Raw genomic sequence first — 16311 nt, 5'->3', positions numbered from 1 at the left:
CTGGAAGCCAGTCTCCTCCTAGGCCTGGGAGGTTGCCTGGGACTCCTGGACCGAGGGGAGGAACATGTAGCCCGGCCAAGTGGAGCAGGAGGCTCTGGGGGTTATGGCTGCCCTGACTCTGCCTTCCTCTGGATCCCAGATGACCTTCCAGGAGATCTGCAAGGATGTCCACATGGTGAAGAACCAGGGCCAGCAGGTCTTCATCGAGTCCCGGGTCAAGCCTCTGCCCATCAAGCCCTCTCAGCCAGGTGAGGAAGGGGCTGCTAGCCATCCCTGCATATCTTCTTAGTAATGTGACCTTGCATGTGCACACGCACACACACATGTGCCTTTTCAGTGCCTTTGTCCCGGTAGATGTGGGCTTTGCCGTCTTGTGCACTTTCTCCACCTGCTGAGGGAGAGGTGGGGGGCCCAGGGTGGTCTGAGGAAGCTTCTCCTCCCGGCTCAAGGGCGCTCTCCCCCCACCGCCTTCCTTTTCCAGCTCTGGATCCGCCCATCAGTCGCACTGGGCAGTCGAAGGAGGCCCTGAAGGACGCGGAGAAGAGGCCATGCAAGGCGGCGGCGTCCGAGGACTCTGTGAGGAAGGAGCCTTCCAACTACTCCTACCAGCAGATCAACTGCCTCGACGGCATCATCCGGTGAGGCTTCCGTGAAATTACGACTGGCTCCCCTTTCGGCTTAAAGCTGCCGGGTTGCGCAGGCGGTTTTGCTGGCGAGCTTCGGCGTTCTCCCTGGAAACTCTTCCTTCGTATCCCGGGGCCAGGCCAGCGCTCGATTTCTGCTCCGCTGGTTATACGTCGAGGAAAGGATGGGGGGTTTGGAGCACAGCCCTGAGTTCCCCACCCCGAGGAAGAGAGCCCTTTCATTTAGCTCTTCGCTGCTTTTTCAAATCTCCCCCCCTCTCTGCCCCCATATAGGTATCTGGAGAGCTGTAACATCCCCAACCGGGTGAAGCGCAAGTGTGGGTCGTCCTCCTACACCACCTCCTCCAATTCTGATGACGACAAGCAGAAAGTGCGCGAGCGGGTGGCCGCCCAGAGCAAAGGTGGGGTTCCTCCCCTCCCAGCTCCCCAGCTTCCTCCACGAGGTGCTGCTTCTACGCTTCTCCGTCTCCTGGTTCAGGAAGCCCAGAAAGTCCCTCCTGGTTATGCTCCCAGCGGCCGTCTCCTTTTGTGGCCGGAATGGGGACGTGGTTTTGCTGCTGCTCCTGCCTGGACCGCCAGGCTGGGGGCCCTGGAGCTGTTGCTTGGCCTCTTCCGGGAGCGAAAGGTCTCCCTTGGGGCTGGGGGTCAGCCAGGCATGGCTGCTTCCCGCTTCGCCAGGGAAGGCCGCCCTGTGGCCTGGGCTGCCCCGCGGGGTAAACCCGGCCAAGGCGTTAGCACCTCGAGGCCTGTGTTCTGGCGGCCAGTGCTTCTCGGAGGCTCCGACCCCCTTCCCGCTGTGCTAACCCAGCCCTGTCTCTTTGGACAGATGCGCCCGAGGAAATGCTTCCGGCCTCCGAGAGCCCGGCCAAGAGGGAACAGCCCGGGACGGCAGCTGCTGCCGTGGTGGGAGGCTCTCTCACGCCACTGGCCTTGCCTAGCAAAGCCGAGAGTGTGGTCTCGGTGACCAGTCAGTGCAGCTTCAGCAGTACCATCGTCCACGTGGGAGACAAGAAGCCCCCGGAGTCGGGTAGGGGAGGTGGACACCACCTTTTTCTGGAACATCCTGGCCGGGGGGTGGGGGGAGCTGAGGAAGGGTAGAGGAGGGTCACAGCTTGATGGGGCTTTCCAGCGGTGGGTCAAGGCAGGGGCAGAGGCGGGGGGGGGTCTTCATGCAGTCTTTCATTGGCTTTGGGAACTCATTATGGTATGTTGGCTGTTGAGCCGTAAAGCAAGGCCAGGAATTTTTGGCGATCGATCGCTCTGTGGCAGCATCTAATTGATCTTGGCCATCCTCAGAAAGTTAAGCAGGGTCAGACTTAGCTAAGATTTGGATGGGAGACACCAGGAAACCCCAGGAAGTTGACCCCCCCCCCGCCCCATAAGGAAGCGGGAAGGTACTTCTCCACTCCTGCCAAGAAACCCGCATGGATTTGCCCGCGAAGTCATCCGGAGTCCAGCTCCATTTAAAGGAGGTGTTATCTTTACTCCTACCTTAGGCACAAGCCAGAGCCCCCGACCTCTTGCATGATTGCTTATTGTCCCCTTTCCCTGCGTGGAAAATTCCTCTGAGTCTCTGGCCCACCGGGTGGGGGGGCTTGATGAGGCAGTTCCCAGGTCCTGATTGCAGAAGGCTGCTTTGCATCCTCTTCCCCTTCAGGAAGAGGCCCAGAGCTGAGCCAGACAAGGCGTGAGCCCCGCCCTCAGCATCTGGAATGGGCTGGTCCCCCTCCCTCTCTTCCCCCGTGGTCAGCAGCTCTTTTCACCGTGGCCTTTCCTGTTCCGGATCCCCCGAAGGCCCTTTGAGCCTTCTGCTCTGGCAAATCCTTCTCACGTCGCCTTTCGCTGCAGTGGGGGAGCCCAATTTTCACTCCTACCAGGACCTCTTCCCATCCCAGATGGGGTGACTTGCATGCCCCCCATGCCCTCCCTATGCTGAACCCCACCTGCCGGACCTTTGCTGCATTCCTCACTCTTAGCCCACCTCTTGGCTCCCTTTGAGTTGTTGGGATCTGCAGTTCTGCACTGATCCTGGAGCTTGATCCCCATTCCCCTCCCCCACCCAGACACGCACCTTGCACAACAGGTGAGGCTATTGGATCTAGCTGTAAAGAGCTGTTCCAGCATTAAACCTGCATTATTGGCTCATCTGAGTGTTTGGCGTTTCTGCTTTTGGCTTCCGGTGACTTAACTGGTTCTCCTGGATGATGTAACTCCTTTCCTTTCTGATAAAGATGATCTCAGCCCCTCCCTTGCAAATTGCTCTAGCTCTGGGGCTTACGCCCAGACCCTACGAGGCAGGGAGGAAAGTTCACTCCTTCCTAATTACAAAAGCAATTGCCCAGGTCCATTCAGGATTGAGAGTCGTTATGAAAAGGCAAAAGTTTTCGTAAGCTGCAACTTTTATAAAATTGGTTGGTCGGAAAAGGTGCTACCGGATTCCTGATTTTTCTTCCTCAGTGGAGGATCTGAATAGAAACTCTGCGTAGATGACCTGGTCCTCTGCCCGAAGTGGGGTCAAGCCAGTAATGCTGCTAGTTATTCAAATCCAAGGCAGCTTGGACAGGAAACATGGGCCAAACGGCCCTTTTCCTTGCGATGGTGCTGCTTTTTGGCATGACTTGTCCAAAAAACAGGCTGCTTTTTCAGTCCAGGAGCTTCAGGGAATGGCTGTAGTCGGGATCTGTGCTGTTGTGAATTTCAGAGATGGCTGCAGCTGGTCTTATGCATTAAAGAAGAAGACCTCCTCCCCAGTTTCTGTTTTGTCTGCTTAAAACAGAAGTGATCCACGTACAAGCGCCCAGTTTATGCCACTGAAACATGGTGGGGTGGGGGAAGGGGTGGAAGTGGCTCATCTTCCAGAGGCTTCTAACCTTATTCACCCCCCCAGGACCCCTAAAATGAACCAAAAGGGAAAAATGGTTCCCCCCCTTCCAGGGACCTGTGGCATCACTGAACAGCCTCTGCCAGCGGCCCCCGACTCACTGAAGGCTTTCACTCCTACTGATCAAGTTGGTCAGAGCCATATTGCAGGATTAAATAAATAGGCCGGGGGACCAACCAGCCCACCACGGAGTAGGGGCGGCAGTAAAAGATGCTTGCGGGGGGCGTTTAGAGGAAGGCAGGGCATAAACGTTGAGGATGATGGTCCAGGCTGGAGAGCAACGGATGGGCTGACCTCCCTTGTGTCCCATTTTGGTGTTTCCTCCTCCCTCCCCTTCCCCCTCCCCAGATATCGTCATGATGGAAGAGACGGCACCCAGCGCGACCCCCCCTGCCCCCGCCCCCAGCGTGACCCCGGACCGGGAGCAGCAGTACCGCAAGGTGGGCCTGACCAAGGAAGTGCTTTCCGTCCACACGCAGAAAGAGGAGCACGCCTTTCTCACCCGCTTCAAGGACCTCAGCCAGCTGCACGTCTTCAGCTCGCCCTCAGGGCTGAGCTGGCAGGAGCTGCGCCACCCCCGGGCCCACGACGAGCGAGGTAATCCTGGGGTGGTGGCCGTGTGGCCTGGGGAGCAGGGTGGCTCCTCCTCCTCCTCCTCACCCTCCGTCCCTTTTGATCCCCCAGGACACCGAGGCCTGCGCCAGGGACCCCGCGGGCCCAGTTGCCGGGGGCGGAGCAGGAAGTCCAAGGCCAAACGCATCAAGCAGAACAAGTCGTCGGACAGCACGAGCTCCCCCCGGAACTCGGCCTCCCCGCCCCAGCCTCCCTGTCCCCAAGGCTCCTCCTCTTGGCCCCCCTCGGCCACTTCCCAGCCAAGCCTCCCGAACATGTCCTACCCGGCCGTTATGCCCACTTACCCAATCCCCGTCTTTCCCCCTCGCCCCACGGCGCCCCCGGCCACCGAACCTTCGCAGAACCCCTTGCCAACCTCTCAGTTCCCCGCCCCTCTCGTCACCCCCATGGTGGCCTTGGTCCTGCCCAACTATGTCTTCCCCCAGATGAACAACTCCCTCCCCCAGCCTTACTTTCCTGGCGGACCCGTTTTCCCCTTTGGCCCTCCTCAGCCGGGCAGCACGCTGGCTCCCGGGCCCGAAGCCGGCCTGCAGGTCCCCTCTCGGTCCTCCACCCCGCACTCGATGAGCCAGCCGGAGCGGGCTGAATCCCCGCTCTTCGAGTCACGCTGCAGCTCCCCGTTGCAACTGAACCTGCTGCAGATGGAAGAGATGCCCAAGCCTTGTGACCGCCAAGAAGCGGGCATGAACGGTCAAGCGGGACCAGCCGGCACCTCCGCGGACTGGGCTGGAGTGACTGGCGGGCAGGGGTTGGTGAACGAGCTCGGCCCTCAGAAGGAGACCTGCATGGTAAGCGGCCCCTGGTCAGTGCGCTCCCCAGGGCTGAAGTGCTGGCGTGTCGTCAGTCTGAGCAGAGCCCCTCCCCGGGAACGGGAGTCAGAGATAGAGCTCGATCCAAGGAAAGGGGCAGATCGGCAGCTGCGGGGGATCCTGTCCTTCCTTCGGCATCTGAGATGCCTCCGCTCCTAACAAGCTGGCAAATGAGTCGGTTCTAGTTTCATTCAGAGAGAATTCTGACCAGGGCCTACCGGTCAGATTCCTTTTCCCCCAAACTGGAAAGGGGTTAGATTTGCTTCAGCTGGGGTCGGGAACCTGAGCTGGACAAGGAGATCTCGGAGATCGAGACTCCATTGGGAGAGGGAGCAATGGCTGTGGGAACAAGGGTGACTCCAGGATTTGGCCAAGATGACTGTGGTCTTGGGGAGGAGGGCAGGGTGTTGCCATCCTGGTCCTAATCTGAACCTTTGGCCTCTAAATGTGTCCCCTTCCAGGTGGAAGCCCATGACTCCTCCAACAATGATGCTTTGTCCAGTTCCAGCGACCTCCTGGACCTCCTTCTGCAGGAAGACTCGCGCTCGGGCACGGGGTCAGCCGCCTCGGGCTCCATGGGCTCCGGCTCCAACGGAGGAAGCACCTCTGCCAGCGGTACCAGTAAGTCCAGGAACTGGACGGTGTGGGAGGACCTGGGCGATTCCCAGTGCCCTTGGCTCCCTTCACCATCAGCTTGTCTCTCTTTCGGACCCCGAAGCCCTGAGCTTCTCTAGCAGGCCCTGCCATCCCACCCCCCTTTTAGCGTTGGGTAATGGAAGGAGCAATTCTCCCTGTGTGGAGGAGAATAGAGGGGTCAGAATATTTGGAGCTCGAAATGGTCTGACCTGCAAGAGGGCAGGCAGTTTTGGGGTCAGGATAGCTTCACTTCAGGGGCGTCCACAGGACACGGTCCCAAAGGTCAAGATGGCGTCTGCAAGGGTGCGACTGAATCTCTGCCTGTTTTTTACGTGCACCTCACGGTCACCAGCTTGACTTTTGGGAGCCTCCCTACTGGGCCTCAAAATGTTCTAGGTACTGAGGGTGGGCGGTCGGTCAACAGGGCCCATCTTAGTCTCCCCCTGCTTGATCTCTGAGGTCAAGAGCACCTGCAGAGAATCTTCCAGATCTGGGTGGAAAGAGGTTCTCTTGAGCTCAGCTCAAGAAGGGCATTAAAAGATGAAACGGGGCTGAGAAGCGGAGCCGGCAAAATGGCTTCCTAGCTTGCTGCAGGATTTCCCTGGGACTGGGCCACCAAACATCCAGGACATACCTTGAGGGCCAGGAGTGGCTTTTGGGGGATTTTCACAAACAGCCCCTCATGCGGCGCTCTGGGATGTCTCTTCCTGGTTGACGGTACGGGGGGTCTTTTCTATACCCACCAGCGCCTTTTTCCTCTCCCTCCAGCAAGCAGCAAGAGTAGCAACACCAGCAAATATTTTGGCAGCATCGACTCCTCTGAGAACGATCTACGGGGCAAGAAGCGCTCCGAAGCTGAGGACAATGAACACTTCATCAAATATGTCCTCCAAGATCCCATCTGGCTGCTGATGGCTAACACCGACAACAAGGTCATGATGACCTACCAGCTCCCAGCCAGGTGAGGCGCTTCCCCAGAGCCCTTCCCCCCATGGGGAAAGCCTTGGAGTCGCTCGATCCCACTGGGATCAAGATTTAGGATTTGTAAAGGGGGAAGAGGACCCGGAACGGGAGCCTCCTTTGGAGCGTACTGGAATAATGCCAGGGAGAGGGATGGCGTTTGCTTTTATTTTGGGGTAGGGGTTGAAGGCTGGGGATGGGGCTGGCTTGGGGCCACTCCTCTCGCTTCTGGCTTGGTGGACAGGGAGGTCCTCCTCCCGAGTCTCCTGGCATTTCTGACCGACTCGCCCACCGCCTCTGGCTCTGCAGGGACATGGAGACCGTCCTGCAGGAGGATCGGGAGAAGCTGAAGCAGCTCCAGAAGCAACAGCCCCGATTCACGGAGGAGCAGAAGAAGGAGCTGGCCGAGGTGCACTCCTGGGTTCAGAAGGGGATCTTGCCCAAAGCCATTAACGTCACGGTGAGGAGGCACCGCCTGGGTGAGGGAGGGAAGTCGGGAGCACAGAGCTGGCCCTGGAGAATCACCCTGGTGTGTCTTTTAGCGCACGCGGCCCGTGGTCATTTTCCTTCGCTGTTCGCCCTCTGTAGATTCATTTCCCTTGGGCGAGGGGGCCATGTTTCTACAGCAGCCTGTCGTTGGGTCTCTAGTGATGTAAACAGGATCTCTGAAAGTTGGGGGGGAGTTTTGTGAGCGACCCAAAATCCACAGACAGCCTCCTTCAGAGTGTTCTCCCTGTCCCTTCTCGAACGGCGGAGATACAATTCCAGTTACTTATCCGGAGGTGATGGAAATTGAGGGAGGCCAGCCTAGCGATCCGAGGGATTCAGAAACAGAGGAGAAGATGCTTCCCCGCGTAGAACATCGGCTGCCAAACCTGGAGATGACAACGAACCACCTCTGTCTTCCTCCCCGCCCCCCCTGGTCTTTCTCTTTTTCCCCAGGCCTGCGTGGAGTGTGTGACCAATGCCGCCTCTCAGGTAACGCCTCTGTACGATGTTGAGATCCAGGACATGGACCTGAATGGCATGCTGGAGCCGATGGAGGAGGGCAATGGAGGACAGGTCTCCCTGCCCCCCTTGCCCCTAGAAATGGCCATGGAGGAGGAGGAGGCTGGAGAGAGCAGGGACCAGCCGTCCCGGGCAGAAGCGGCGGTGGGAGAGGCGAGCTAAGCCCCCGGAGTGGGACCTCAGGACTCCTTCGGGATTGCTTGGGAATGAGACAGGCTGCTGAGCAGCGGGACTCGGGAACGGAGGCAGCTCGAGGGGTCCCCGTGTGAGCACCCCGCAACAGGGGAGACAAACAGCGGCTTGTCTAACAAGAACCTCTGGACTGGCGGGTTTCCAGGGGTGCCAGAAGCCCCTCGCAAACATCCTCCTCTCTTTCAACCGGACCAGCCGCGCTAATCCTCCCTGTGTTCCGGAGGGTTTGGACCCAGAGGGCCTGGGACGTTGGGCAGGGCGACTTGAGTTTTTATGTATTTATTTTTGAAAAATTGTCATTTGTTGTTTACTGTTTTTTTTACCGATCTGCAGCCAGCTCTAGAAAGGGGCCGGTTTGCAGCGCTAAAATTAGTAATAATAATATTAATAATAATAATAATAAAAGAGGTGACCTGCAGACAGTGATGTTGACACACCCCTTGTGTGACTTTGCCACTAATTCCGGGCTTGAGATCTGGCGGGGGAGCGAGGCTTCTCTTGAGCTCTTTGGTAGCTCCCCCGGGGTCTGCGGAAGAGATGGCCTTTGCATAGCGGATCAGCTGTCCTGTTTTGTTGTTCTTCTCTCTGGTGCATCTATGTTGGCCCACGCCATGCTTACCACACTTCCTGTTGCAAACGCTCTTCCTAACTTTGCTGGCTCCGGTCCCTGTGGGGACAGGGACTCTTTCAGCTCTATACACAAATCCCCTTTTTTCTTAAGACGCGTTCAGAGGTGAGGACCAAATTGCCGAAGAGAATCTCTGCCTCCAGTCAGGGGTTAGCACTCTCTCTTTTTCCCTTCCTTTCACCTGCTTTGGGCAGGCTGCTGTTCCAAAGCGAGCTTTCTGGGGCACATTTGGGTCTGGAGGGAGAGATGCGTGGGTTGCAGAAACAGCTTTGGATGACAGCTGTTTTTGCTCTCGGTGGTATCTTTCAACTCTGCGTGGAATTTCTCAGTGGAGAAGAATTTGGAATTTCTCATTTGAGAAGGATGTTGGGAGCCAATAATGCATGTAAGGTGCAAGGAGACCTTTCATCTGGAGTGAAGAACGGGACCTCATCCACACAGGAGAAAAGTTCCTTTCTTCTTGGACAATTGGGAGCAAATACTTTTACATGGCTTTTTCTCGGCAAGAATTTAAAGGACAATCATATTTTTTCCTTTTAAAGCAGTTTGGTAAACTTCTGTTGATTAGCTTACCAATAAAGAAGCTTTTATGGAGAACTTCTCCGTAAAGGTTAGAAGTTCAGCACCAGCAGGTCCTTTAGAAGGTCTGCATGACCTTTAAGTGACCCATCTCTTCTTCCCACTAACCGGGACTGTTGTGTAGGTGTGTGAAAAAAAACTCAGTGGATTCGGATGTCGTATCACTTTCTGTCGTTGGACCAAAATGCTGTGTGGCCCGTTACGTGTTGTGAATCTCCAGAAATGATTTGCCCGCGTTCGATGCCCAGAAAACACTCCAAGTGTAAAATCTGCCAGCCGTCCTGGGAGAGACCTTGCCCTGAAGGATCTCTTGCTTGTTTGAAAGGCCTTTCTCGCCACTAAATTTTCCTATGGATCCCAGGATCCTTGGGCAACTCCAGGCAGTTGGTCTGTTTCCTCTGTGTTGGGGAGCAATGGTTCTTTCCTGAAAGCTGAGTTGGTGTCAATCGTGAGGAGGAGGAGGAGGAGGAGGATGAAGAGCCTGCCCTGTGTTGCTCTGGACTGCGAACAAGAATATAGTGGCTGGCTGGCTTCGTTTTTGATTTTTCATGGCCTTTTTCTACCCGTTGAAAATGCGTGATCGAATCTTGCTGTTCCTGTTGAGGGTTGCGGGCATACCCTTCCGCAAAGAGCATTAATGTACAGCCACTGGCCTTCTCCCTGCTTCTCTTCTTGGGAGGGAGCATCTAACTTAAATTGGCATATGGTCATGGTGGAAAAGGTCTCCAGGATGGAAATAGACTTCGTTTGCAGCTCGTGCGCTCTTTTTGAAAGCCAACTCATCGTGGTTTGGAGCACTTTAGCTTTAATTTTCACTCCTCTGGGAGAAAGTGTCTTTGGACACAAGTGCCTTGGAAATTTTTGCTAAAGGGTGGACTTTAAACCTTGCCTCTGATAAGCTATCACTGCCTTTTTCTTACTCTCTCACTGAACTATAAAGGAAGGGAGATGATTACCCATAATGGCATTTTTGGCTTAACATGGAAAAATAGCGGCCTCTGATCTTAATTCTGCATTGGTTGAAAGTATCTCTTTCCCCTCTAGTTAAAAGGGATAAAAGCTCAGACAGAGATATTTTGCACAGGGTTGTGACACCAGGAAATTTCATTTGCATCCTCTTGGTTCCCACCCATGCTTTCCAGATCTATTTCTCCTGGCATAGATCAGCAACGGACAACAGGGTACAAAGGGTGGGGAGGCTAAACTGTGTTTTGCTATGTTTTCTTGGTTGATAAAAACACTATTTTTGTATAAAACCATGAGTTTGTTTTCTTTCTTTCTCTGCTTTCGAGGGGTGTGTGTGCATGTGCAGGAAATCTGTCTGATTTGTGGTGCAATTTCTGTGAATCCGATTCTGTACCCAAATAAAGGCACTTTGTCTTTGCCCTCGTCCGGCGTGTTTTGGGGGGATTTGAAGGGAAAAGGGGCAGGTGGATCTTGAGAGCATTGAGGCAGTTTGATCCAAGGATGGTCAGTTCTCTCACACTTCAAGACTATTTCTGCTGAATTTGTAGTGTAATAAAATTGATTGATTTATTAAATTACATTTCTATCCTGCTGCAATCAAAACGATTCTCAGAGAATCTTATCTAGAATTAATGATTAAGTTCAAGGGAGTTGGAAAAGTGGTTGCCCGCTTCCTTAACACATTGTGTGCTTGCCTTAAACATGGTTCCTTGAATAAGCCCTAATGGGTTTGGGGCTGATAAAGGTCTTTAGGACTTCATGTTAAACAGAAAAAAAAACAAAAAAACCTTGATGCTATGTGTAATTCAGGGGACTTTATTTGGTTAAAAACTTAGATGGAAAAAGTGGTCTCTGTGTGGCTTGGCCTCGTACAAGTGGATAAGCTTGGTGACCTAGGATGATGGAGGAAAAGCTGTTAATTTATTCATTTAAACGATTTATAGAACTGCCCATCTCATAGCAGCGACTCTCAGCAGTTATTCCTAGAATTGCTGTGAATTCCTATAGGTAACAGGTCCACCGGCATCTACTGGTCTTCCTAGTCAATTGGACCATGTTATGAGAGTGTCTTCAGATATCCCATTTCTACTGTGTCCTGCATTTTCCTGTCCCCACCCATGCATCTGCCCCCCCCTCACTTTTGCATGGATTGAAGCTATATTTTAGGTACACCTACAGAAGTAATCCTCAGAGGAAACACATGGGGCGGTGATGGTCCTCCATGTAGGTGCACACACGCAACTGATCAGACAGGATTTGGGGTGGGGGTCTTGTCACATTTTGAACAAAGCGTCTGGCCCACTGGTGAGCATCAGGTTGCTACAAACACCCCTTGAGTTCCACTCTCGCAAAGAGCGTTCTGTGGATGAAATCTTGTCTTACAAGACTTATATCCTGCCTTTCATGTATGTATGTATGTATGTATGTATGTATGCCTTTGTATGCATGGGAAGCTGCAGTCTTGGGCTGGCACCTGAATCATTTCCAGCAAATGTTACAGCCACTGACGCAACGAGGAGGATGAGTCTGAAGATTGACCTATAGAATTGGGTTGGACAGGGAAAATGGAGGAGGGGGTGCCAGCTACATGAGAAGGGTGAAAAAACAGCAAAGAGATGCAATGGTGTGCCTTGGTAGAATGTTTACTCAAGAAGGGATCGCAATGGAGAAATTCTAGCACAGATGCTTGTAGAAAGGTAATGGGTACTATGCAGTCGGTTGCAGGGGCGGCACGGTGAAGGAAGTGACTAGTTGTGTATGAGAGTGTGCTCGTCTGGACTATGAAGATGAGATCTTCAAAATGGAGAGGTGAGGAGTTTAAGAGAAAAGACTATGGAACACTCCATGGCTGTGGTGGAAAGGTCTAATGCAGTGTTTCTCAACCTTGTCAACTTTCAGATGGGTGGACTTCAACTCCCAGAATTCCCCAGCCAGCATGGCTGGCTGGGGAATTCTGGGAGTTGAAGTCCACCCATCTGAAAGTTGACAAGGTTGAGAAACACTGGTCTAATGCAATGTTTCTTAACCTCAGCAACTCTAAGATGGGTGGACTTCAACTCCCAGAATTCCTTGCTGGCTGGGGTATTCTGGGAGTTGAAGTCCACCCATCTTAGAGTTGCCGAGGTTGAGAAACACTGGTCTAGGGAGTAGTGCTAGTGTAAACTGGGTTTAGCTATGTTTCTTCTTTTAAAATTGTATGCCTTTCATATTTTAGCCTTTTCTTATTCCTTTTTTCTGCTCTGCATAACATTTCTTAGCTCCAAAGGGTGTAATGCCTCCTTTGTAATAACATTCCCTATGTTGGTTATTACAGTCAGGACCAGAAATATCGGAACAAGGATAACTCTTTCGGCATTTGGCCTCTGTACACCACCACATTGAAGTTGAAAGGAAACACACCCAGATGGGAGCAAAACCAGGACTTTCAGCTGTAATTCAAGGGGTTTGACAAAAGGGGGGCACCAACCATTCAGGAAGTACAGCCAGTGGCATACACCCCCCCCCATCGTTGGTGGCTCATAAGTAATGGAAGAATGGCTGACAAGCAGCTGCATGGCCAGGTGTGGCCTGTTTCCTGGGCATCCCATGACCAATCAAGCAGATAAAAGGCCTGGAGGTGGTTCTGAGTGTGACATTTGCATTTGGTAGGTGTTCCCTGGAACTCTCCACATGAGGTCCAAAGAGGGGTCCATGTGAGTGAAGGAGGCCATGATTAGGCTGAGAAAACAAAACCCATCAGAGAGATCGCAAGAACATTGGGAGCGGCCAATACAACAGTTTGGAACATCCTGAAAAAGAAGGAATTAACCGGCAAGCTCAGCAACAGCAAAAGACCACAGAATTCTGCTCATGGTGAAGAGGAACCCTTTCGCAACATCTAGCCAGGTCAAGAACGCTCTTGAGGTAGGCACGTCATTGTCAACATCTACAGTCAAGAGACGGCTTTATGAATGTAAATGCAGAGGCTTCACAACCAGGTGCAAATCACTGGTAACGCTCAAGAACAGAAAGGCCAGATTAGACTTGGCCAGCAAACACCCAAAAAAGCCTGCCCGGTTCTGGAATAAGGTTCTTTGGACTGATGAAAGCAAGATTAACTTGCACCAGAATGATGGGAAGAGAAAAGTATGGAGAAGGAAAGGAACAGCTCATGATCCAGAGCATACCACATCATCTGTCAAACATGGTGGAGGCAGTGTTATGGCGTGGGCATGCATGGCTGCCAAAAAAACCAGTGTTGATTGATGAACTGACTGCTGGTAAAAGCAGCAGGATGAATTCTGAAGGGTATGGGGCTATACTTTCTGCTCAGATTCAGCCAAATGCTGCCCAACTGATAGGACGCCGCTTCATATTGCAGATGGATGATGACCCAAAACATACAGCAAAAGTTTCTCAAGGCAAAGAAGTGGGATGTTCTTCAATGGCCAAGCCAGTCACCCGATCTCAACCCAACAGAGCATGATTTTCACTTCCTGAAGACAAGACCGAAGGCAGAAAGACCCCCAAACGAGCAGCAGCTGGAGGCAGCTGCAGTAAAGGCCTGGCAGAGCATCTCGAGGGAGGAAGCTCAGCATTTGGTCATGTCCATGGGTTCCAGACTTCAGGCAGCCATTGACTGCAAAGGATTTTCATCCAGGTATTAAAGGCGATCCTCATGTTTGTAACAATGTTGGTTTGTTCCATTACTTATGAGCCACCAACGATGGGTGTGTGTGCACTGAATGGTTAGTGCCCCCCTTTTGTCAAACCCCTTGAATTACAGCTGAAAGTCCTGACTTCGCTCCCATCTGGGTGTGTTTCCTTTCAACTTCAGTGTGGGCGTGTACAGAGGCCAAATGCCAGAACAGTTATCCTTGTTCCGATATTTCTGGTCCTGACTATATGTTGATTAACATCATCTATGTTGATAAGGAAGTCTTCACTTTCTTATCTAGGTTACTCATCCAGAAAAATGTAAAGCAGACTGCTTAAAAAAAAACAAACAACCCCTAAATTTTTCAGTCTTCGCTTGTACCCGGGCTATTTAATTTGAACCCACTTCCCCAACATTTTTCATTTGTCATTTCCAGGCACCCACATAGAAGAAACTTCGCATCCATGTAGTGTGTTAGATGTGTTACTTGATTCCATTAAAGAAGCGATTGTTGTCAGGTTATCACCCGAGATCCTTTCCTTGCCAGACGGTCAAGTTGCAGACCCTGCAGGGTGCTGTATTCAAGGGCTTCCATGAGGGTTTCCTAAAAGGCGCCTTCAGGATCTCCAGGGACAGGCAAAAGTTTACAGGGTCAAGCCAGAAGAAGCCGGGAGAAGTTGTGCTCCCCACTTTCCCCCCACAGTCTCTATGCTGCCCCAGTCAATGCAAGCCAGGACCCTGTAAGAAGACAGCCTCCCGCTCGATCCCACGTGGATGGGAAGGGATCCGCGAAAGGGGTTTTTATTAATTGACCACTTTATGCAGGTGCAGAAACACAAAGGTGCAAGGACCAGGCGCCGGTTCTGCGAGCAAAGCGCCGTGCCTGCAGCGGACCAATCAGGACGCAGCTCCTCCCCTATAAATACCAGGCGCCGGCCTCCGGGCGAGTCAAGGTTCCACGTCGGTGGAAGGAGGCGGGCCGACGGGGATGGCCGAAGTCGCGCCGGTTGCGCCCGTGGCGGCGCCCCCGGCTTCGAAGGCGGCGGCGGCGGCGAAGAAGGCGGCGGGCGCCGCGAAGTCGCGGAAGCCGTCCGGCCCCAGCGTGACGGAGCTGCTGACCCAGGCGGTGACGGCCTCCAAGGAGCGCGGCGGCATCTCCTTGGCCGCCCTGAAGAAGTCCCTGGCGGCCTCGGGCTACGATGTGGAGAAGAACAACAGCCGCATCAAGCTGGGCCTGAAGAGCCTGGTGACCAAGGGCACGCTGCTGCAGACCAAGGGCACGGGCGCCTCGGGCTCCTTCAAGCTCAACAAGAAGCAGGCGGAGACCAAGGACAAGGCGGCCCGGAAGAAGCAGCCGGCCGCGACCGCGGCGGCCAAGAGCGCCAAGAAGCCAGCCGGCGCCGGCGCCGGCGCCGGCGCCGCCAAGAAGGTGAAAAAGGCTTCGGGAGCCGCCGGGGCGAAGAAGAGCGCCAAGAAGGGGGTCAAGAAGGCGGCCAAGAGCGCCAAGAAGCCGAAGGCGGCACCTAAGGCGAAGAAAGCGGCGAAGAGCCCCGCCAAGGCGCGGGCGGTGAAGCCGAAAGCGAAGCCCAAGACGCCCAAGGCTAAAGCGGCGAAGCCCAAGAAGGCAGCGCTGAAGAAGTGAGGCTCAAGTTCGAGACCCGTTGCTTGAAAACCCCAAAGGCTCTTTTAAGAGCCACCCACAAACACACTAAAAAGTGCTGGATTCCACTAAAAAAACAAAACGAGTGACCACGTCACAGGTCCGTTGTTCCGAAAAACTTGCAGCCCGATCTCCGGTATCTTAATCCTGTAGAAGTCCAGCATATCATCGCCGGATTATTTCATTCCCCGCGGGTCAAAGCCACGGCTTCAATCACTACAAAACTGTAAGTGGGGGAAAAACATTGGAAACTTATAATTTTCAGGCCGGTGTTTCGTATGTGTAATTACCCTGACCGCATTCGGGTTTCTAGTCTGGGCAGCGTTATCAGCAGTTTTCGTGGAGAGTTGGTGGCTCTTAAAAGAGCCTTTGGGTTTTAGAAACGAGGTACTCTCGTGGTAGTTAATTAAGCCCTCTCCCCGCGGATGCGGCGCGCCAGCTGGATGTCCTTGGGCATGATGGTGACGCGCTTGGCGTGGATGGCGCACAGGTTGGTGTCCTCGAAGAGCCCCACCAGGTACGCCTCGCTCGCCTCCTGCAGCGCCATCACGGCCGAGCTCTGGAAGCGCAGGTCGGTCTTGAAGTCCTGCGCGATCTCGCGCACCAGCCGCTGGAAGGGCAGCTTGCGGATCAGCAGCTCCGTCGACTTCTGGTAGCGGCGGATCTCCCGCAGGGCGACAGTCCCGGGCCGGTAGCGGTGGGGCTTCTTCACGCCCCCGGTGGCCGGGGCGCTCTTCCTGGCCGCCTTCGTGGCCAGCTGCTTACGGGGCGCCTTCCCGCCGGTGGACTTGCGAGCAGTCTGCTTGGTACGAGCCATTGCGCAAACCACACTAGAACGAATTAACTACGCGGCTGTTCTTCAGGGTATTTATAGGCAGTTCGCACAGCCTGATTGGCTGAAGCATAAGAAACATCCGTTAAGACGTTTGAATTTCCAGGGCTGAGCAGCAATTGGCTGGGCGAGTGGTCAGGCGACAGTTCCGTTAGAATCGGCTCTGATTGAGCCATTTCAAACACGCTATATTTGATTGGACAATGGTAACATATGCTGTGCCTATTGGACTCCAATTAAGCGCTA

General features: G+C 53.8%; 3 protein-coding genes across 5 annotated transcripts in view; 2 read left to right on the top strand and 1 right to left on the bottom strand.

Moving 5' to 3' along the window:
• PER1 (period circadian regulator 1) overlaps positions 1 to 10226 on the top strand; it is a 35318-nt gene extending 25092 nt beyond the window's left edge. For 2 of the 3 annotated variants that reach the window (XM_088142277.1, XM_088142276.1), the window contains exons 14-23: positions 140 to 248; positions 482 to 638; positions 918 to 1045; positions 1471 to 1671; positions 3874 to 4122; positions 4210 to 4946; positions 5429 to 5588; positions 6372 to 6564; positions 6873 to 7023; positions 7506 to 10226. In XM_088142277.1, coding sequence (XP_087998403.1) covers positions 140 to 248; positions 482 to 638; positions 918 to 1045; positions 1471 to 1671; positions 3874 to 4122; positions 4210 to 4946; positions 5429 to 5588; positions 6372 to 6564; positions 6873 to 7023; positions 7506 to 7733 — 2313 coding nt within the window. In that variant the 3' untranslated portion in view covers positions 7734 to 10226. Of the gene's footprint in view, positions 1 to 139; positions 249 to 481; positions 639 to 917; positions 1046 to 1470; positions 1672 to 3873; positions 4123 to 4209; positions 4947 to 5428; positions 5589 to 6371; positions 6565 to 6872; positions 7024 to 7331 lie in introns of all 3 variants that reach the window. The other variant, XM_088142278.1, reaches the window with a different exon arrangement.
• A 3497-nt stretch (positions 10227 to 13723) lies between these two features.
• On the top strand, positions 13724 to 15446 carry LOC148215823 (histone H1.2-like). Its single transcript, XM_088142274.1, has one exon. It carries the CDS (start codon positions 14562 to 14564, stop codon positions 15213 to 15215), a length of 654 nt encoding a protein of 217 aa, XP_087998400.1. The 5' UTR covers positions 13724 to 14561; the 3' UTR covers positions 15216 to 15446.
• A 130-nt stretch (positions 15447 to 15576) lies between these two features.
• LOC103059401 (histone H3) lies at positions 15577 to 16168 on the bottom strand. The gene has a single exon (XM_007445327.3). The coding sequence runs from the start codon at positions 16048 to 16050 to the stop codon at positions 15640 to 15642; it is 411 nt and encodes a 136-aa protein (XP_007445389.1). The 5' UTR covers positions 16051 to 16168; the 3' UTR covers positions 15577 to 15639.
• Positions 16169 to 16311: the final 143 nt, after the last annotated feature.

This window comes from Python bivittatus, unplaced genomic scaffold (assembly GCF_059951505.1).
Source record: "Python bivittatus isolate LINGU-HERP-01145 unplaced genomic scaffold, Pbiv_v1 ctg000370_np1212, whole genome shotgun sequence".
In the NCBI taxonomy this organism is placed as follows: Eukaryota; Metazoa; Chordata; class Lepidosauria; order Squamata; family Pythonidae; genus Python; species Python bivittatus.
The sequence above is the reverse complement of the archived record's forward strand: the minus strand, read 5'-3'. Positions and strand labels throughout refer to the sequence as shown.